The sequence below is a fragment of the Hibiscus syriacus genome, unplaced genomic scaffold (assembly GCF_006381635.1).
Source record: "Hibiscus syriacus cultivar Baekdansim isolate YM2019G1 unplaced genomic scaffold, ASM638163v2 tig00001732_pilon, whole genome shotgun sequence".
NCBI lineage: Eukaryota > Viridiplantae > Streptophyta > Magnoliopsida > Malvales > Malvaceae > Hibiscus > Hibiscus syriacus.
Genome location: NW_024061886.1, coordinates 96,150 through 118,887, shown reverse-complemented (window position 1 = coordinate 118,887; position 22,738 = coordinate 96,150). Strand labels below are relative to the sequence as shown.

At 33.8% G+C, this 22,738-nt stretch overlaps 2 protein-coding genes and 2 pseudogenes across 2 annotated transcripts; all 4 read left to right on the top strand.

Annotated features, from left to right (window-relative positions):
* The first annotated feature begins 368 nt into the window (after positions 1-368).
* LOC120133051 lies at positions 369-4,449 on the top strand (annotated as a pseudogene).
* Positions 4,450-8,177: 3,728 nt separating this feature from the next.
* LOC120133315 (zinc-binding protein A33-like) lies at positions 8,178-9,087 on the top strand. The gene is given in 3 exon segments (XM_039149924.1): positions 8,178-8,222; positions 8,355-8,776; positions 8,778-9,087. Coding segments are annotated over 2 exon segments (621 nt in total). The 5' UTR covers positions 8,178-8,222; positions 8,355-8,378; the 3' UTR covers positions 9,001-9,087.
* A 6,255-nt stretch (positions 9,088-15,342) lies between these two features.
* On the top strand, positions 15,343-19,481 carry LOC120133305 (protein disulfide-isomerase like 2-2-like). The gene is made up of 9 exons (XM_039149914.1): positions 15,343-15,521; positions 16,087-16,245; positions 16,507-16,620; positions 17,061-17,218; positions 17,986-18,085; positions 18,408-18,584; positions 18,674-18,819; positions 18,897-19,043; positions 19,139-19,481. Exons 1-9 carry the CDS (start codon positions 15,393-15,395, stop codon positions 19,311-19,313), a joined length of 1,305 nt encoding a protein of 434 aa, XP_039005845.1. The 5' UTR covers positions 15,343-15,392; the 3' UTR covers positions 19,314-19,481.
* A 457-nt stretch (positions 19,482-19,938) lies between these two features.
* LOC120133297 lies at positions 19,939-22,244 on the top strand (annotated as a pseudogene).
* Positions 22,245-22,738: the final 494 nt, after the last annotated feature.

Below are 22,738 nucleotides of genomic sequence, written 5' to 3'. Positions count from 1 at the left end.
AAAACAAATTAACCCACAACTACTATACTATTTTCTAAGTGATTTTGTATTTCTTTTTGTTGTATTTAAATGAAATCAACAAGGTCCTTTATATAGGCACTAGGTACTACTCTTCCAAAAACAAAAAATAAATTCTATTAAAACTTATAAAAGACAATTAACTCCTATATCACCCCTTGACCTTTCACCTACTAAAACTCATAGACCTTTTATTTTCCCATTAACTTCTAAATTTAAAGAAAAACATTAAGGATTACATTTAAGTTTATTCAACAGTTGGTTTGCAAACTCCAGAAATTAAAGTTTTGTATGGTCTGCGACAGGCGCCTAGAAATTGGCACTCGAAGTTGAAGACTCACTTGATAGCAATGGCGTTTAGGGAGTTAAGAACAGATACCTCATTGTTCATAAAAGAAGCATGTGAGTCTGTTACATACATGCTAGTGTATGTAGATGACATTGTCATTACTAGGTCATCCAGTGTGGACATTGAAGATGTTGTAAGGAAGCTTCATACGACCTTTTCATTGAAGGACTTAGGTCCATTGAGATACATCCTGGGTATTGAAGTTAAGCGTGCTAATAGCTGTCTTATGCTAGGTCAGAAGAAGTTCATTATAGAGCTGTTAGGCAAGGCGAAGATGTTAAAGGCTACACCTGTTCATACACCGATGATTGCAGGGGAGTCAGTCTTAATATACGGTTAACGAAAAACGTTATCGAAAATATTATTATTTTTTTAATATTTTCAGTAAAAAATTACTTAAAATATTATTATTTCTATTAAAAATATTATTATTAGATGTTTTATTGCAAATGTTTAACATATCTAATAAAATATTATCTAGAATATTATTTTTATACCGAAAATATTAATATTGGGCATTTTACTAGAAATGTTAAAAAACATTAATGATTTAAGTAATTTTTTACTAAAAATGTTAAAAAAAATATTAATATTTCTGGCAACACATTTCCTTAATCATATATTAAGATTATCGTACAGTAAAACTACTATGATATGATTGTGATGTCAAAACTGGCTCAAGGAACGAACAACATGATCAGTGATGCTCATGAATATCGAAGCATTGTTGGATACTTGCTGTATGTTTGCCATAGTCTCCCACATATAGCATATGGCGTAAGTAAGGTTGCTCAATTCATGCATGCTCCATGTGAAAGTCACCTAACAGCTGTGAAGAGGATCCTTCGTTATTTGGTTGGAATTCTAAACTATGGGTTTTGTTTCACGTCAGACTCGGCTACTTTGCTTGTTAATGCGTTTGCTTATGCAGACTGGGGAGCTAACCCTGATGATTATTGATCAATCACAGGAAATTGTCAGGAAATTGTGTGTTTCCTAGGGGTAACCTGGTTATCTGGAACTCAAGGAATCAAAAGATTGTGTCTCGCTCTACGATTGAGGCTGAATATATTAGTGTTGCTGACGTTGCTGCAGAAGTTGCTTGGGTTTATGCCCTTTTTGAAGACATGAAGATAACCCAGTCTGAAGTTCCTGTGATCTGGTGTAATAACAGTAGCACTGTTGCCATGAGTGCAAACAATGCTAAGCTAAAAAAGAAAATCAGGCTGGAATTGCTTTAATTGAATATCCAAAATCTATTTAGTTAATGATTTATATTTCGTATTTACAGGAAAAATAACTCCCAAAAGAATTTTCTTTTTTATCATTCTGGAATAACTGAAGACGGAGAATAAAGGGTTCCTTGCAAGTTAAAGAAGGCGATTGGATCAGTGAAAGACCATACGAGCATCAGCCTGGCCAAGGTGGTTAATACCAATTCAGCCAGCCTCGAAGTGGTGGTCCTCAAGGCCACCACCCACGACCAATCCACCATCCACGAGCGTTACGTCCAAGAAGTCCTTAAAACGGTGTCGTCCAACCATCTTTTCGCGGGGATCACCGCCCGTTCCATCGCCAAACGATTAGGCAAAACCAAGAGATGGGTCGTCGCCCTCAAATGTTTGATGCTTGTTCTTCGTATCGTCCAGGACGGTGATCCTTTCTTCCCCAAAGAAGTCCTTCATGCAATGAACCAGAAAGCCAAGAGCCTGAATCTCCCCACTTTGAGAGACGGCACCAATTCCATCCCCTATGATTACACCGTTTTCGTTAAGTCGTTCGAGTCTTATCTCGAAGAGCGTTTGGATTGCTTTCTCACGGGGAAGCTTCAACGGCGAGTTACGTCCAAAGAGAAACAAGTTATGAATCCCAGGAGCCGTGGAGTTAGCCACAAATACAATCTGTTCAAAATATGAAGCCACCCATGTTGTTCGACCGGATTTCGTCTTTGCAGCGGTTGCTTGATAAAGCCATTGCCACGAAACCCACAGGCGTTGCCAAAAGGAACCAGTTGGTTCTGGCATAGTATAAAAGGTGTCGCGGTTACGAATGCTGCGGACGTTACGAAAAATGTTTCGACTGTCGCGGGCGTAATTTCTTCTTAAAAAATAATAATACTTCTAAAATATTTTATCACATTGTGTGACCTTCAAAACGTTTACGATATGGCGGTTACACTTGCGGCCGCAATTTAATACCATGGTTCTGGTTGCACTTTATGCCGTCGTGAAAGAAAGCTTATATCTTTATCGGGACATATCGAACGGACTTCGGCTTGTGTTGGATGGTTTCTTCCATATGCAACATCAATCATGCGTTAGGACCATTGAATATTGCGTTAAAGCCAGCATACAATTCGAAGATCTTTCTATTTTTTATGAGAGTTGTAAAGGGATGGCCGTTGGGAAAACCTCGGATTATCCGAGTGTTCATGGGATATCAGAAGAGTTGTTGCAGACATTGAAAGAGTGCTTCATTCCCACTAAAATCCCCATCTTTGAAATTGCCTCAATTGCCTCGTATCGTATCCACAGCAGCCAAAGATCTTTCCTTTCCAGAAGAACCTGATTCTAGTACAAGAGCTTCAAGAGCTTCTTCAATGACTTTGGAAGATTTGACAAAACAAGAAGAAGAAGAAGATGAATATGTTGCAGAAATGAGAGCATCTTTCTCCATCGGGAATTTCTCGGAGTTGTTGAGAAAACAGTTTGATGAACAAGAGGTTTCTTATAATAATGTCGCTGAAACTGGTTCAAACCATTCATTACCTGTTAATCAAGACCAAAATGTGAAGATAGATTTCATATCCTTCGATGAGTGGCCAAACGTAATAATAATAATAATAATAATAATAATAATAATAATAATAATAATAATAAAGCCCTAGCACAAAAAAGTACAGAAACATCATCGTATTTAGCTAATGCTTTACTAGAGGCGCCACCACCTTCACAAAACTTGGCTAATGATCAATCTTTCTTTGACGACTGGAAAAAACAAGGCTTTCAAACTGGTGTCTCGTTTTCTAATAGTTTGTTTCAAGAAGATCATAGAAATGATCAGCTAGCTTCTCAAAATGGAGCCACTGGTGTCTCATTTCCCAACAATTGGCTTCAACGGGATCATGCCAATGATCGGCAAGCTTCTCAAAATGGACCCAATGGTGTTTCATTTCCCAACAGTTGGCTTCAAAAGCTTCTGAAAATGGAGCCAATGGTGTATCATTTACCAACAGCTGGCTTCAAGATGATAATAGAATTAACCAGCAGGATTCTGAAAATGGACCCAATGGTGTCTCATTTCCCAACAGTTGGCTTCGAGAAGATAATAGAATTGACCAGCAAGCTTCTCAAAATGGATCCATGGGTAATTCATATATCAATGACAGGCTACAACAACAACAACTACAGCACGAGCAAGCTTCGAATAATGTAGCCAATGGCCATTCGTGTTTCGATGACTGGTTAAAAGAAGAAAAAAATTTAGACCACGCCTTTCATCAACCTGTAGCATTCAATGATAACGTCTGTTTCGATGACTGGCTTCAAGGAAACCAAATCACAAAACCAGCAAAACAAACCCAGAATTCAGCTCCGACCTGGAGCAACAACAATGGCGCTAACGAGAACTGGGAGCTTGTGTTAGTATAAACCACAGCACAAACTTCACAACCTTCTCAACATTTAGTCAATGGAATCGAGCCTTCAATGGCGAATCATTTATTTGACCAAGAACCCATTGTACCTCAACGCCAATACAATCCATTTCTTGAAGACGAAACAGATATGTCAGTATCCACCAGTGGCAATGTTGCTGGTTTTTCTGATGGCTTCTCAATGGTACCGGTATTTCAGGCAACACCCACTTTCTTTGCTCGAAGTTTTAATGAAATCACTACGGCACCGACATTTCAAGCGGTACCAAGATCCGGCCCCCAGAATCTTAATGGAACGACAACAGCGGCGTTCGAAGATAGTGAATCGGACAACCCTTTTTCTCCATGGCCGACTGTGAAAGCTAGGAACAATTTATCAGTAGATCAACAAAATATATTACTTCAACAACAGTTCTGGTTGCAATGAACAAAATATAGTTTTATATATAATTGAGTAACAAAACTGTATATTCTATAACAAATTCACCGATTACAAGTATTGAAACTTGAAAAAGAAATAAGTGAGCTAAATCTCGAGATTTTTTTGTTTTTAAGGCATTGTCCAGATTGAATTAATTGGGCTAATGACTAAGTTTCACTTCAAAAAGGAGTTTTCTAATTGATCCTTATTAATATTGCAACATACATACACATTACTAAAATGATATTTATCAACATTTAAAGGTTTTACGAAAAAATTATATTTTTAAAACAACTCTTATAAAAAAAGGGAAAAGTTGCAAATTAAAAGATAAAATTATCTCTTATCGCTTTAAATTACAAGATGAACATTTAAATTTCTAGTTCGGGTCGAGTTGGGTCGGGTTTTTTAAATGTGATATTCAGGTCGGGTCGGGTTTAAGGTGAAAATATCCAATCCGACCCGACCCAAAAAAAATATAATTTTACCTTATATATTTAGGAATAATTACAATAATACCCCCTCTACATATTATTTTTTTAATTAAGTCACTATTTTTATTGAATAAAAATAATATTTTTTTATTCTTTCAGGTTGGGTCGGGTCGGGTTTTTAAGTTATATATCGGGTCATGTTCGGGTTGAGTGAAATCTTGTTTCACTGTAAATGAACTGAATGTTCAGCGAACCGTTCATGAACCGTGCGGCCGGAAGTTCGTTTATTTATTAAATGAACGAACATGAACAATATTTTGTGTTCGTTTAATTAAATGAACGAACACGAACAATTGGCTCGTTCGTTCATTTACGCTCGTGAACGTTCGATTATATGTTCGTTTATGTTTGTTCATTTATGTTCGAACAGAGGGCAAGTTGAATATGTTACGAAGATTATTAAAGTTGTTTGGATTTTAAGAAGATTGTTTTGTTGAACAAATTAACTTTAAGATTTTATTATGTTCATATAGCTTATTTATGATTTATGTATGTTTTTGTTGTATTCGAACAAATTAACTCTAAAGTTGCAGGTTATATTAATGAATTTTAAGTTGTTATTCTTGTTGTTTACTTTTTTTACATTCATTTGTTGTGTTCGAATAAGTTTTTTTTGTGTGTTTATGTTGTTCGTTTATGTTCGTTTATTGTTTCCGTTTATGTTCGTTTGTGTTTGTTTATCATTTAAATGAACGAACATGAACAAGCTATATTCCTTAATGAGCGAACATGAACAACAAAATTTTTGTTTGTTTGTGTTTGTGTTCATTTATTTATTAAATGAATGAACATGAACATATATCCGTTTGTGTGCGTTCGGTTAGTTTACAAGCTTACCCTATCCCTATGTACTGGTGGAGTACCTAACTTATATTGTCCGGATTTCAAGGCTTTTTTTTTTACTTTGATCATAGAAAATATAAAATGGTGTCCCATTCATCACTTTTATATATATATATATGTATAGATGTTCTTTGCACTGCTTATATCGCATGTCTTCTTTTTATTATTTGATAGTAATAAAGTATTAATTATTACAACTTTCTTCACTAACATGCGCCCTTTGTAAAGTTGAATAGTGACCAATTGAGTGTATCATAATTAGCAAATACAAATAACCCTAAATCAAAAATTAATTGATGTGTTTTGGACATGTTTTTGTGTAATGTGCATTTTTTAGATGATGGGTGCATGGTTTTGGTGTAGGAAGAGGTTATTGGGGAAAGTCGAACAATGTAATCCACCGTGGGGAAGATGAATAACAAGAAACTTACGAACAGGGTTCACTGTTTGAATAAAAATATATATCTAGAAAAAGGATTTCTCCCTGAAACTGTTTTCAATTTACAAAAATTCATAATTAATACTTTATTTGAAATTTAAAGGTTAAATCAAAAGTAAATATTTTTACCGATATGCCACATTGTCAAAATAACGGCAATTAAAGTTACAATGACTAAAACTTAATAAAACAATATCGGAAGTAATTAAAATTTATTTTTTAAAATATGGTGAGAAACGTGTACAAATATAAAAGATAAATAACTATTTTATGTAGTTTATCTAATTTTATAATATAACATATCTTTGTTACAGTATATATAAAATATATTTCATAAAATAATAATATATATATATATGCAGGGTGTGTGATGTTTTTCTTAAAAATTTTGAATTTAAATAATTATATCTATAAGATGTGTGTACGTTATAGATTAATTATAAAAATTATGAATAAATATTATATTATAATCATCATACTATTAAAAAAATTATATATATGCATACTTTCATCTCGATAGTGTCCTATTTCACATGGATTAATCTAGGCATTTAAAACACCTTAAGTTTAGCAATAATTTGAGTGAAAAAGAGAAGAGAGAGAAGGGCGTTGGGCTTATCATTTCAAAGGGTGCAAATTTTCTTTTCAATTTTTCTGAATTCTAATCATTGATTATCATTCATCAACACAACTCCATATAGAGGCGGGTATACGGACTATCCGTTCGTTAAGTTCGTAGATTTTGACGGTATGGATTTAAATGAAGCGATTTAAAAAATCCGTAATTATAAACGGATTTGAATTTTAAGGCCCGCGGTTCATCTATTTAACTCGTGGGTTAAACGGGCTTACTGGTGGCCCGTTAAATAAAAATAATTTTAAATATTTTATATGCAATAAAAAAATGTTCTAACTTGTTACACCTTTAAAAATGATCCAGTAACTTGAAAAAGGAATGTAGCACCGTTAAAAAATAAATAATATTTAAAATTTATTTTAAATAGCCGGAAATGATTATAAAATAATATTTTTTAATCATTAATATATATATATATATATATAACGATATAATTACTTCAACTCAAATTAAAAAAAACAATATTCACTTATATCACCAAATTGAAAAACAAATAAAAATAATAACCACATTATACTTTTATAAAACACGATTATTCAATGCTATAATATGAAGACACATAATTGTCTGGAAGCAGAAATTCAAACAGAAAAATTCAACAAAGTCAAACATTATATAAATTTAACAAATTTTCTTTTGTAAAAACCTTTAAAAGTTGAAAAGTATGTTTTCAATTTTTTTTTACTTTTCTTTCTTATTTTTAATCCAAATATTATGTGTCGTGTGATATATTATTAGAATATCACGTGACTTTTTATAATTAAAGAACGAAATTGATAACGTACTTCATGAAAAAAAATAAATATCAAAATTAAATAAAAAAATATTTAAATACCAAAGTAATAATGATGTAAATTTTATAAGACTAAAATATTATATAAATATTTTAATTTTTATTTTTTAAAATGAAAATAATTTGATACATTATAAATGAAAAAAAATATCAAGCAGCGATAGAATTATGACAAATGCCCTAATAAATTTAAAAACTACAATGGTTATAAGTAACATCATACTTATAAGTAATTTATTTTCTTTTTCTATAAAATTTTTTAAGTTTATTTTCTTTAAAATTTTATAAATTTTAAATTAAGCGGATTATTGCGGGTTTCGCGGACTATCCGCGGTTATACCCATTAAATTCGCGGATTTAATGATCCGGGCTAAAAATCCCGTATTTTAAACAAACTTCAATTTTTGATGTCCAAAACCCGCACGAATCGCGTGTTAAACGGGTATCCCGCGAGACTTAACCCATATACCCCGCTATAACTCCATACATACTCTTCATTCTCCATCCTTCTCTTTTATATTCCATTTAGTTTCCATTCAACTCCACTCCACTCCATTTCGTTGCTACTTTCAGGTTTTGCTTCTTCCTCTTCTTCTTGTTTCTCATTCTTTTATTCCTGATTTGCTGCATGCCAAGTTTATTTTGAATGCATCTTTTAATGTTTCCTTTAGTTGTTCATGCATAATATAATATAAATTCATGTAGGAATACGTAAAAGCAAGGGAAGAAATGGAGAGCATAGTGATTGAGAGAAGGATAACCAAGTGGAAGCATCTGAAACAGAGGCTGGGCTTGAAGTCCATGGCCATGGGTTGCTGCGGAGCCACCTGGAATCCCAGACCCAGAATTTCAACCATTTCTATCCTCGATGAAGAGGAACAAACGCCTCCAACGCAACAACTCACTTCCAGATTCAACGCCGTTAACAGTGCCACCGTCCCGCTGTTGGTTGGCCGCCGACAACGACGGCAGAATCAAGCGATGCCCACCATCACATCAGCCACAGGGATGAACTTGGCAATGGCGCTGGCAGCTGAGCGTAATTTGCGGGGAGACAACGACAACGTGGGACCCAGTCCGACGGATCAGGTAAAGACGTTGAGGAGATTGATTGAAGAAACGGAGGGTAGATTGGACACAACAGAAGACGAAAAGGAATGATCAGGAGAATGACGGTGATGAAGGGAGGAGGGATTGGATGTGCTGCGTGTGCATGGAGAGGAAGAAAGGAGCGGCATTTATTCCATGTGGGCACACCTTTTGCAGGGTTTGCTCCAGGGAAGTGTGGCTCAACCGTGGCTCCTGCCCTGTTTGCAATCGCTCCATTCTCGATATTCTCGATATCTTCTAAATTTCAGACCCTTTTATTTGTTTGATTGTTTGTTATTTAATTTTTGGGTTTTGCTGGAGATTCATGGAAATATTATTCCAGGTTGAGGGGGGAGTTTTACACGCATTGGAAGCGGATCAACGCTATAACCTATAACTATAAGAACACTTCAATCACTTCTTTATTTTCCTTTTGCATCAATATTTGATACACTTCAGTGTATAAGTCTATGCATTGTTGATTGAAAGAAATGCTCTCTGGCAGTCTTATTTTAGCGATTCAATTCTTTTGATTTAAACGAAGAATCGTGATAAATGATTTAGTGGGTTGTAGGAGCCGGAGTAGAATTAGGAATTTTATAATACGGTATCATAATTTTAAATTATGATATCTAAATAAAGTCATATAAAATTAATATATTTCATTAAAGTTCGATAAATTAATGTAAAATATAGTTAAACTAACATAAGAGTTAAGCCTATTACAAAGCTATTAAAACAATAATTTAAAAAATATACATACATACTAGGGTGTTCATTTTTCGATTTTAATTGAATTTATCGACCTAACTACGTTAACTCGGTTAAAAAAACCGGCCACTAAATTAGTTCGATCGAGGAACAATTAACTTCTTTTTCAATATTTAACGGTTAATTCTATTCAAAATCAATTAATTAACTGAATTAATAAAATTAGACAAAAATATTAAATATGATATTATAATATATATTTATTAAATACATATTTTAAGCTAAAATCTATTAAGAATTAAGACCCAATTATTTTTTAATCACACTAGATCCATTAAATTATCAAAACCTAATTAAATTTTGACCCAAATAAAAAATATCTATATTAAATTTAAATCAATAAAATTAAGAAATATATTAAAAATTTGATTAATTCGGTCATCGGTCGAGTTAATTGAATTTTATTCAATTCGATTCGGTTAACGGTTAAAGAAAAACTCAATTAATTCAATTAATAAAATTTTATTTTGATCGGTGACTGAATTAAATGAATGAACGCCCTTAATATATATGGTGTCAAATTTTTTTAGAGGTGTCATTTTCTTAATTTTATATTACATATATATATAAGAAAATTAGAAAATTTTTGGTGTGTCAATTGGCACCCCTCAATAGCTACTGGCTCGACCAGTGTGTAAGAGAGATGACGAACAATAGGAAAGTTGAGCCCCTAATCTAAGAGAGTCTCCTTATCAATCTTGCATGGTGACTCTATATCAACCTTTAGCGTTAGTATGAGACTTAAGATGATAATGACTAGTTATAGGTAATATATTAGATTGTAGATCATGTGAGCATATTATTGGTTACGTCTAGGGTTATAAATGAGACAAGATAAATTCCGAGCTACTCAAAATCGACTCGGTTAAATCTCGATAAATAATCGACTCAAATGGACTCGACTCGAGCTCAAGCTCGACTCGAGTTCTTAACAAGCTGAATTGAGCTACTTGATACTAGACTCGAAAAACTCGTGAGCAGCTCAAAAATATAATATATTAAGATCTTATTTTTTAAAAAATAAATTATTAATAATATTAATATTTATGTGTTGATTTTTTATAAAAAATTGTAGTATAAGATTTTATTGTATTTAAGGTTCATGTTTAAGTTTGAGGCTTCAATCGAGTTAACTTTAAGATTTTTTTTTTCATTTCGAGTTTTTTTTAGCTTTTACGAGCTTTAGTTCATGATTTCGAGTTTGAGTCGACCTCCATTTCAGAGATTTCGAGTTAAGTCGAGCTTCACAATACTCAAGCTCGACTCAACTCGTTCACAACCCTAATTACGTCAAGAATTGTAACTATCTAAAAGATATGAAACTCTAAAAGTTTCGAGGAATTATTGAGGATATGTAATTTCGGAGGCTTCAAAACTCGATAGATGGAGGAATGGTAATAGGGGTGTGATTTTTGAAGGAGATACACAGTTGCCTTCCTTAGTCAAAGAAATGTCATAAAGTCGAATACCAATGTCAAAGAAATGTCATAAAAGTGTCAATTTATGAAATTTAAAGATTTATAGGACTAAACCTAAAAATGTGGGCTCTAATATCAATCATAATCGGTTTTAACCAATTATCGAGTCGAATAATCAATTTGGACACTCGAACATTTTAATGCGGAGACCAAATCGAATTATTTCTTAAATTAAGGGACTAAAGTGAAATTTAATGTAAAAGCTTCAATACCGGGTTAGTGACTAAATTGTAAAACTTCAGAATTTGGTGACTAAAGCATAATAATTGAATAGTATTGTAATTGGTATAGGGTTAAATTGCAAGGAAGAAGGAATAGAAGGATAAAATGGTAATTTGCATGGGAAATAATTAAAGAATAGATATTTATATATTAACTCCACGTGGAAGAGAAGAAGGAAAAACAAGGTTCCAGAGTTCTCTTCTTCTCTTCTTTCTCCACACGTGAAGAAGGCTAAACAAAGGTGAGATCTTTTAAAAGCTAATGGTTTGCTGAAATTTAAGTCTGGTTTTGATCCTTAGATGCTAATTAAGCTTAAGGAAAGCTTAATTTGTTTTAAAGTACAAGATGAAGAAGTTATAAGAAATTAAAGAAAATGGATTTTAAATGAATTTATGGAAAAGAGTTGATAAGTTGAATTGAAGATAAACTTGACTTGTCATCATGCTAATTAAGGAATATGAAGTGTTATAATTGTATTTAGAACATATTGAAATTTGAGTATGATTCTTGAATCACATATGAGGGATAGGATTTTGAGGTTAAAGATGATTTTCATGGATATAAGTTGGTTTAAGTAATGATGGTTGGGTTTAATGACATGATAAGGGTTTAAATAGAATAATTGAGTGAAGAATTGATGATTTTTGAGCTTAAAATACAAATTATGGGTTGTGTGCATCGATGCACATTCAATGTTATCGATACACTATCAAATAATTGAACATCGAATGCAATTAGTGCATCGATGAGGAGTGCATCGATGCACCTACTTAAAATACAAACTTCGAATGGGATTTATGACCGATGCATAGATAGTGCATCGATGCACCCGTCAAGGGATGCATCGATACATGGTGTAGTGCATCTATGCATACCTTCATTAAAAGATAAAAATTGCTTTCTTTTTAGCCTAAGGAGTGATAGTTTAGAATATATCATTAGTATACTGATATGTATCATGTATTACTATGTAGATTTAGAACGTAATCTCGTTCCGGAACAATCGAGAGATTAGAATTGAGTCAAAGCAAGGCTAAGGTGAGTGCCCATACTGGATAGAATTGTATGGAGACAAGACTTGCGATAAGTCTATCTCTTATAGTTGAATTCCTGATTTCATATTCATGTACATGCATCCACATATATATATTGAATACAGTGATTTCATGTATAGTTCATTTATACTTTACTATGATATTATATGAAAGAATGAAATTGTAGAGGATCAATCCAGGTATGTGAAATAATGAAAGTGATCACATGTGTGTATATGAAGTGAAATACATGTTTATATGAAAAGTGATGAGAAGATATGAAAATGAGAAATGTATTCATATTTAAGCCTATGTGAGTTAATATGAGAGCTGTAGGTATAATTGGCATGCCAAGAGTCGAGGGTTCTACATGGTCCTTCGGGGCATATATGTAATTTTGTGGAACATATATGTGGTACTTTGGTACACTTATTTGGTCTATTGTATTATGTATATGGTTCTTAAGGAGTGGTCCTTCGGGACATATACAGTGGTCCTTCGGGACATATACAATGGTCCTTCGGGACATAGTGGTTTTTCGGAACAATCAGTGGTCCTTCGGGACATAATGGTCATTCGGGACAAATATGCAGTGCCCCTTGAGGGAATTATACGAACTGTGGTGACAGCATAGTGCACAATCTCTATGTACTCACATACCTTTGTTCTCAATAATGTACATGGACAATCCAAAGATAAATTAAAGCGAAATCAACATAAAAATATATATCGTATATGTGCATACTATCATCATATATGTTATAGTATAATAAATATATGCAAGTTAAGATGTCATGATCAATGGTAAGGAAACATGTTCACAAATTCATTGCTATACATGCGTATACATATATTTATGTTATGCCTCACTAAGTCTATGACTTAGCGTGTAAGTGATTTACACGTAGGTACCAAGAATCGAGAAGAATAGAAATAGAAGTGGCAATAACAGCAGCACTGCCAGAAGATCAGATCAAAAGTAACTGATAAAGTATGTATTTTGTCGTGTATAGTATGTTGGCATGTAAAGTAAAGTGTCAGTTATAAATGCTCTGATCGATTTTAGTTGTTTTGGTTATTTTATGTAAATAAACCGCTTTTATGTTGATGAAGGTTTTAAATTTTCCTTGAATTTTTGTCAAGAGTCAAAGTTTGAAAAGTCAATGTGACACCTCAGACTCGTATTCGGGTCAGATATGGGTTGGGGGTGTTACATTTAACCTAAATTAGAGATTCTAATAACAATCCTAATCGATTCAACCAATTGTGAACCAACCAATAATATAAATAACAAAACGTACATACATCCAAATTTATATAATAAACACTATAAAACAAGACTAGTGTGTAAGGTATTTAAATATTATAGCATATAATGTGGCATATATAAACAGTGGTTCACACGCACCTGCATACATATTTACACAGTAAGTAAGCACAAACATACAAAAGTATAAAGCAAATACATGGATACACGCAACATTATAATGTATAAACATTATATACCATACATTTCACGAATACACTAGTTTGCATATAATATAAAGGTGTAGAATATAAAAAGAGAAACACGAACGTACTTAAAAATGTATTCTTTTTAAAATAAATATTTAATATCTATGAATTGAAATAAGAATTAATGAGAAAACACATTACCTTATATATATATATATATACCTAATATAATATGAATATAAAGTATATATGTATATGTTCGTAAACATATTTAATGCATTACAATGATAGTAATATGGAAAGAAAATAAGTAATGGAAAATTCATTATAATTTAAACTTGCATGGAAAGAACATTATTTATCAATTACATGTGAAGAAAAAGGAAACTAAAATAAAACAGAAGTTAAATAAATGACAAAAATCAAGTCAGAAATATATTTAGGGTGATACTCCTAATTGGAGAATTAAACTTAATAAATTAAATTTATGATAAAATTAATTGAATGTTAAGAAATGAGGATCAAATGTATAATTATATTTAGGGTGTTTAAAATCGGGGTACCCGATTCTTCGGGTAGTATATTTGTCGGCATGTGACCCGGCCTATTAAGTTCGGAAACCAGGTGATCGGGTACCTGTATTTTCGGGTCAAGGGTACCCGATTCATATATATCTTTATATTTTTTAATTTATTTTTAAAAAAATCACATAAGAAATACATAAAAATTTAAAAGTTCATAATATACAATCTACACAAAAATTAATGATTTCAAGTTAGTTTTAAGGATAAATAATATTTGGATATATATATATATATATAATTTTATTTCCAAAAGAACATTAAAAATATCAATATCGATCGTGATTTTTTTAATCTTATATTGAAAAATTAATAATAATTTTTTTGAAAATTTTAAAACTTACAAGTACATAATACAAATCTAAAAAAAATTTGGGGATATAAATTTAATTTTAAGGTAAAAATATTAAGAAACCTAAAATAAAAATATAATTTAAACTATATATATATATATATTAAAATTACCGGATTAGATTAGGTATCCGATTATTAAAAAAATTCGGTCATACTTGGCCCAACTTCCCAAAAAAATTACGAGTCGAGTACCCGACTCAGTCGGTAATTTTTTTATAGAATTATCCAACTTTTTTAGGTTCGAGTTGATGGGTCAATGGGTCGGATATTTTTAAACATCCATAATTATACCAATTTTTTAACTTCTACATCAGCTCTTCCCTCAAATGTTAATGGTAATTAACTTGAGTGATAATATTTAAATAATTAAATGATCTGATTGATAAAATTAAAGAATCAATGGTCAAAATAGAATCATCCCATATTTCAATAGTCGTGGCTGTAATTTACTCAATAAAGAAAGAAAGTGGAGAATTGCACACGTGTCACTAATAGTTGTTGAAAGCTTGGTAATTTCTATGTCCCACATCCTCCTGACCTAGTCCAATAAATAAGAATTTTCTTCCCGATTACTTACAACGTGGCGAACTGACGTGGTCAAATCTCATTGGCTACCACACGTAGCTTCCTCTGAAGAGGAAGGGGTTTTTCTAGTCTACACTGTCTATTCAGAGGCTTCTTCCCCGACAGAGAGATTCAATCTGGCCGATATAGGAAAATAACGAATTCCCTAAAGTGACGGAAATTTAATAGAAGAAAATGCGTGGATCACGATCTCCGTCGCTAATAGCTTTATCATTTCTCTTCGCATTCTTCACCGTCTCTAACGCTCTTTACGGACCGTTGTCGCCCGTGCTTCAGCTCACTCCTTCTAATTTCAAGTCCAAGGTAAACCTCCCTTGAGTAGAAACGAAAATTTCTAGGAAAGGAATTGAAATGAATAAGGAGGATATAAATTTCTGTTAATTTAAATGTAATGCATCGCTTTGTTGGATCACAATTAAAGAAATTTAATGCAATTAGAAATAAGTTAGTCCTTTAGGTTTTTTGTTTCTTAACTATATTTTATTATATTTACCTTAAAAAGCTATACTTTGTTATTAAAGGCCTTTATTTTATTTTGATTTTGAGGTATTAATTTTAATAATTAAATTATGAATTAGGTCATTTCTCAAGCTTAGATGAATGATTTAAAGAGTTTTAATGGCATTGAAGTTTTCTGTTTCTTACTATTTTGATTGGGTTTAAGCAATGATTTCAATTTACTTGATTTATTACTGAATGATTAAACTCCATAGTGGGGATACAAATGTAGCATAGCATTTCCAATGCATTATGAAACACCTTTTCCTTGAATCTGACTTTTTCTTATTTATTAGTAATTTTTTAAGGGAAAGAGTGAAAGATTTTCAAGGAGAATAGGTTATTCACTGTGATTTTTGAATTATGACAGGTTTTAAATTCAAACGGAGTTGTTTTGGTCGAGTTCTTCGCACCTTGGTGTGGCCATTGCCAAGCTTTAACCCCTATATGGGAGAAAGCTGCCAATGTCTTGAAAGGTGTTGCTACTGTTGCAGCCCTTGATGCTGATGCCCACCAGTCCCTTGCTCAGGTTTGGGGAGTTCAAATATATCCAACACGCCTTTTCCTTAACTCTGAGATGTAGTCTAGGTTCTATATTGTTGGTGTGTTGTTTGTTCTTCAACAAGCAATAATAGTTTGCATACATTTCCTTGTGCTGTCTAAACTTCTAGTCTTTGTTGCATTTTAATGGGATTGTCAGTTACTCATAATATCTTGCATCTGGCTTGAAATTCTTTTGTTCACTTTTATTTTCTGTGCTTTTAAAAACTTTCTTCTGTTTGCTACACAGGAATACGGGATTAGAGGATTTCCTACAATAAAGGTGTTTGCCCCTGGAAAGCCTCCTGTAGATTATCAGGGCGCTAGGGATGTCAAGCCTATTGCAGAGTTTGCCCTCAAGCAGGTTTGTTACAGTATGTTGATTGATTGAAGAATCTTGATTTTATTAGATCATAAATTCTGGGTGGATGATGTTGTAATCAACAATTGCATTTGTTACCATGTTAAGATGATTCATTCCTTCTTTGGTGATAATTGACATGCATTAGTTCATAGATTCACTTTAAGAGGTAATTAAAAAAATGGATCAGACTAGCCGGGTCAAGCGATTGAATCAGGAACCGGTTGGTAAATCAGCTAGATTCAGTAAAACAAAAAAAAGAGCTGGAAATTGAGAACCAGTGAAACCAGTTTCTTCAACAAAAGAATTAGTTTGTTTCATTATGTTTTGGCCCTCCTAACCCAATTTTAAGGCAGTTTGTAAAATTTAGAAGGCAATTCAAGTATGTCAAGTTTATTCTACTATTTAACATTCTTTCATGGACTTGATTATTTTGAACTTAGGTAAAGGCCATTTTGAAAGACCGTTTGGATGGGAAAGCTTCTGGAGGATCAAGTGAGAAATCTGAGCCTAGTGCATCCGTAGAATTGAATTCCCGCAACTTTGATGAATTGATTATAAAAAGTAAAGAACTTTGGGTTGTGGAGTTTTTCGCTCCTTGGTAAGCATGCTTTAAATCTTTAACGATTAGTCTAGTGTGCTCGTCAAGAAATGGTGCATCAATAGTATCATTGTACTTCACACGCGTGAAACTTATAATAGATTACTTTTAGGCATACAATAGGATCTTTTTTATGAATACGAAACCAAATATTCAAAGTTCCATGATTTTTTTTTTGTGAAACTATTGATTTTGTGCCTCTGTGTGTGTGATGTTTTGGAAGATTATTTTTAAATTAATTCAACAGAATGATTTTGTGACCTTTTTATTGGAAGATAGTGAAATGACCATCCAGCTCAGTTGGTAGAGCACAAGGTTCTTAACCTTGAGGTCGTGGGATCGTTCGGAGGTCTCTTACGGAAGCTGCTCTCAACCTGGTGTTGGGGGTAGCCTACTATCTTACCTCCCCCTTACCCCATATATATGGGAAAAAGGGACAGCCATTTTTATTGGAAGATAGTAATTGTGCGAGATATTTTAAATGCTTTTATTAACATATGATGTTGAACTTACTGAAGGCCAAGGTCCAACAGATAAAACAATTAATATGTTCTGTATATATTTCTAGAGTTGTAAATTTTGATATAGAATATATATACCCCTTATGCAAAGATATCATATGAGATTGATGAGATTAAATCGATCACAATGCAATAATCTATGTTACATAAAATTTTGCACAAAATGTATGTTTCCTAACATAGTAAGTTTCTAGTTATTATCTCCTAATTGTGGCTGATTAATACCACATATATACTTCCTTGAAGGTGTGGACACTGTAAAAAACTTGCTCCTGAGTGGAAGAAGGCTGCTAATGGCCTGAAGGGAAAGGTGAAGCTTGGTCATGTTGACTGTGATTCTGAGAAGGTAATTACCCAAATAAAATTTTACGTGGAATTGCTGCAATTCTTGTTGACTTGTTTACAACTTAGGAGTCAGAAATCTACGAAGTTGAACCTTTCCATTAATGTTGCTTAAACTTGATATGCCAATGCATCTGCCTTCTGAGAATATATTCATACCCAGATACTACTCTATGAAATCTAATTAGAACCAATAAAGGTGCTTCCTTATTTTGGACGATTTCAGATTGGGAAAATGATAAAAATAATTATTTATTTTGTCATAGGAAGCTTTCAATGTATTTGTTTCTATATTGTTGTTTTAATAATGGGGTGTGGCTTTGCAGTCTCTCATGAGCAGGTTCAATGTGCAAGGGTTCCCTACCATCTTAGTATTTGGTGCCGACAAAGATAGCCCAATTCCTTATGAGGGAGCTAGGACTGCCTCTGCCATTGAATCATTTGCTCTAGAGCAGCTTGAAACAAATGTCGGACCTGCTGAAGTGACAGAGCTGACTGGCCCAGTAAAGTCTCACACTCGTGATTCAGGAACAGTTCATTCTTTTCAGAACTATATAGTTGCTTACTGAAAGGTACAATCTATTCACTATAGGATGTAATGGAGGAGAAATGTGGTTCGGCTGCCATATGCTTCGTTGCTTTCTTACCCGACATTCTAGACTCCAAGGCTGAAGGAAGGAACAAGTACTTGGAGATGCTCTTGTCAGTTGCAGAGAAATTTAAAAGAAATCCTTACATGCAAGTTAATTCTCTCTCGATCTTGTTTTATATATACGCGTGCGTTCTGTTCTGATGACCAATTTCATCTCCTATAGCTATGTATGGGCTGCTGCTGGTAAGCAACCAGATCTTGAAACACGAGTAGGTGTTGGCGGATACGGTTATCCAGCTCTTGTAGCCTTGAACATCAAGAAAGGGGCATATGCTCCACTCAAAAGTGCATTTGAGCTCGAGCAGATCACGTAAGTGTTTCTTTTCCAACTTTGCGCTGAATGCCACCTTTCACGAATGAGCTAAAAGAAAATCTTAGAATATGCAAACATTTTATCCATGTCAGGGAGTTTGTGAAGGAAGCAGGGCGCGGAGGCAAGGGAAATCTACCATTGGAGGGGAAACCGGAGATCGTGAAGACAGAACCATGGGATGGTAAAGATGGAGAAATCATTGAAGAGGATGAATTCTCACTTGAAGAACTCATGGGAGAATCTACAGAAAGCAAAGATGAGTTGTGATAAAATTCGGGTTTAGTTTAGCCGAAGTAAGTATTTTTTATGTTTAGCGTGACCTGGTTGTCGTTTATTTGGTTTCTACCTACTGATCGAATATCTGAAGGACTTGGGTTTTTACTAATTGAAACACTTTACTACAAATGATCAATATATTTATGGAAGCTTATTTCATCTGCCATCAATAAATGTATATTAGATTAGTACGTGCTTATTACTGGACTTGGGTTTAATAGTTAATATTTGTTAGAAGTTAGCTTGATTTTCAGTTTAATCTTGTATTTATTTTTCTGATTTTGTTTATGTATTCTTATTGTGTTATCACTTTGTCTTATTGTTATTGATGCTTAGTGACCATGAGTGTAATTTCAATGAAAGTTTTATTTTTTCGATTTTATGATCAAAGTGCTAGCAATATAAAAGTTTAGTTACATGAGTGTAATTTACCCTTTGTTAAAATTAACGTAATTGAAAAAAATGAACACTTTTTTGAAGTATTAAGAAAATGCTCATTTTCGGAAAAGACTCGGTTAAAATTATTGTGTTTATTGATTTTTTTATGAACTATTTTCATCTTCAAGAAATATTAAAATACGACATTAACAAATTGGAGGTATTTCGCGTCCCAAAGGTTGAATTGCTAAACCCAGCTTGACAATTTATCCCTCTAATCAAGCCGGCCCAAAATTTATTTTTAGCGATGAGAAGATGAAAAATAACTTGAAATTAATTGGTGAGCAAACCAGCCATGTCTTCACCCAAAACACCAAGATTACCCAGTTGGGAAAATCTGGTAAAATCGAGGAAGCCGTCAAACTTTTCTCCCAAATGACCCATAAAAACACTGTAACTTACAACTCCATGATTTCAGCTTGGCAAAATCAACGATGTACGTCGCCTGTACGACAACATGCCTCATAGGAACCTAGTTTCTTGGGACACGATGATTGCTGGTTACTTACACTGTGTTCGTTGAAATGCCCAAAAGAGACAAATTCTCTTGGACTCTGATGATGACTTGTTTTGCACGTAATGGGGAGCTTGAAAAGGCTAGAGAACTGTTTGATTTATTTCCTGGTAGGCGTGATGCGGCTTTTTGGAACGTTATGGTCCAATGGTATGGTCAGAAAGGAAGAGTTGCTAAGGCAAAGAAATTGTTTGACGAAATGCCACTAAGGAATGTTATTTCGTGGAATTCGATGTTATCCTGTTATACCCGGAATGGGGAAATGCATTTGGGGAGGGAGTTTTTCGAGGGAATGGCGATGAGGGATGTTGTTTCATGGAATTTGATGGTCGATTGGTTTATTGAGGTTGGTGATTTGGATTCTGCTTGGGAGTTATTCCAGAAGATTCCATATCCGAATGTTGTTTCCGGGGTTACAATGTTATGTGGGCTTGCACGAAGTGGTAAGATATTGGAAGCAAGGAGATTGTTTGATCAGATGGAGAGTAAGAATGTTGTTTCTTGGAATGATATGATTAGTGCTTATTTGAAGGGATTACCAAATTGAGGAGGCTGCGAGGTTGTTTAGGGAGATACCGAACAGGGATTCAGTTTCATGGATCACAATGATTGATGGTTATGTTCACGTTGGCCAGCTTGGTAAGGCAAGGGAAATACTGAATCAGATGCCCAACTAGAATATTGCGGCGCAAACTGCAATGCTTTCTGGATACATTAAGAATAAAAGAATGGATGAAGCTTGTCAGTTTTTTAATGAGATTGCTGGTAGAGATATTGTTTGTTGGAACACCATGATTGCAGGTATGCACAGATGGGAAGAACGGATAAGGTGTTTGATCTATTTAAGGAGATGGAAAATAAGGATTTGGTCACTTGGAACACCATGATCATTGGTTATGCTAAAACTGGAGAAATGGACAAAGCGGTTAAGATATTCGAGGAAATGAAGATAAAGAATGTAGTCTCTTGGAATTCATTGATATCAGGTTTCTTGCAGATTGGATTATCAATGTATGCATTGAATAGTTTCAAACTGATGGCATGTGAAGGAATAATACCCGATCATTCAACTCTTGCATGTGGACTAAGTGCATGTGTCAATCTAGCGGCTTTGCAAGTTGGAAAGCAGGTGCATGTTAAGGTATTGAAGAGTGGTCATTTAAATGATCTGTTTGTAGGGAATGCCTTATCATCATGTATGCTAAATGTGGAAGGATCTTATCTTCTCAACTCATATTCGATTATCTCGAAGAAGTTGATGTTATTTCTTGGAATTCTCTGATTGATGGGTATGCTTGTAATGGTTATGGAAAAGAAGCGGTTCAACTCTTTCAACAAATGGTGTTAAAAGGAGTACGCCCTGATCATATCACCTTCATTGGGGTTTTATCAGGTTGTTGTCACATTGGCCTTGTTGATCAGGGTTTAAAATTGTTTAAACACATGACTGATATTTACTCTATAGAACCTTCGGTTGAACACTATGCTTGCGTTGTCGATATGTTAGGCTGTGTCGGAATGTTATACGAAGCCTTTTAAGTGGTGAGGGGATTGAAGATCAGGGAAAATGCCAGAATAAGGGGTGCATTGCTGGCTGTTTGTAAGACACATGGGAATTTGAAGCTTGGTAATATTGCAGCTAAGCAGCTTTCGGAATTCGAACCTGATAAAACTTCGAACTTTGTGTTGTTGTCAAACATGCAAGCCGAGGCTGGTAGTTGGGATGAGGTTGAAAAAACAAGGTTATCGATGAATGACACTGAAGCAGAGAAGCAACCAGGGTGCAGCTGGATTGAAGTTAGACATCAGTTACATTGTTTTTGGTCCAATATGCTAATGCAGCCGGAGACAACGGAGGCCTACAGCCAACTGAAAGCCTTAACCTCACAGATAAATAATTTGGATTGCGTTTCTAACTTAGCATCTGTGCTTGATAATTTATGATAAAAGGATTCCCTATTTATTATTATTTGTACGAACCAAGAAAATTTAGTGATTAAGTGATTGTTGTTATCCTAAATCCTAGGTTCGAGCACGACATCTACAAAGGTATACGAATATTCATTGTCAAATGGTCAAGAATCTTTTGAAATTGTATTCACCCGCAGGTGGTTAAAATCTTAGTTGACAATCTCCCATGGGTTGTAAGTTCAATACTCATTAGGAGCAACAATTTAGTGATAATAGAAATGTTAGATGTTGTGTAAAGTTTCTCTCTACCTCCCATGGTTTTGCAGAGTTTCTTAGATTTTGACGTCTTTTGATTTTTACCAGTTTGGATCTGGAAGAGTTCTAGTGTTTGCTTCATTGTTTCCTTGAGGGAAGATCGGAAATTATTACAATCTTCAGACAAGATAATCTACTGTTCTAGAAATTATATTATGAAAATGGATGCACAAATATTCACATTGGAAGGAGCCAGATGGTGTAAGCTCAATTAAACATCGAGGAACTGAGAACGAAT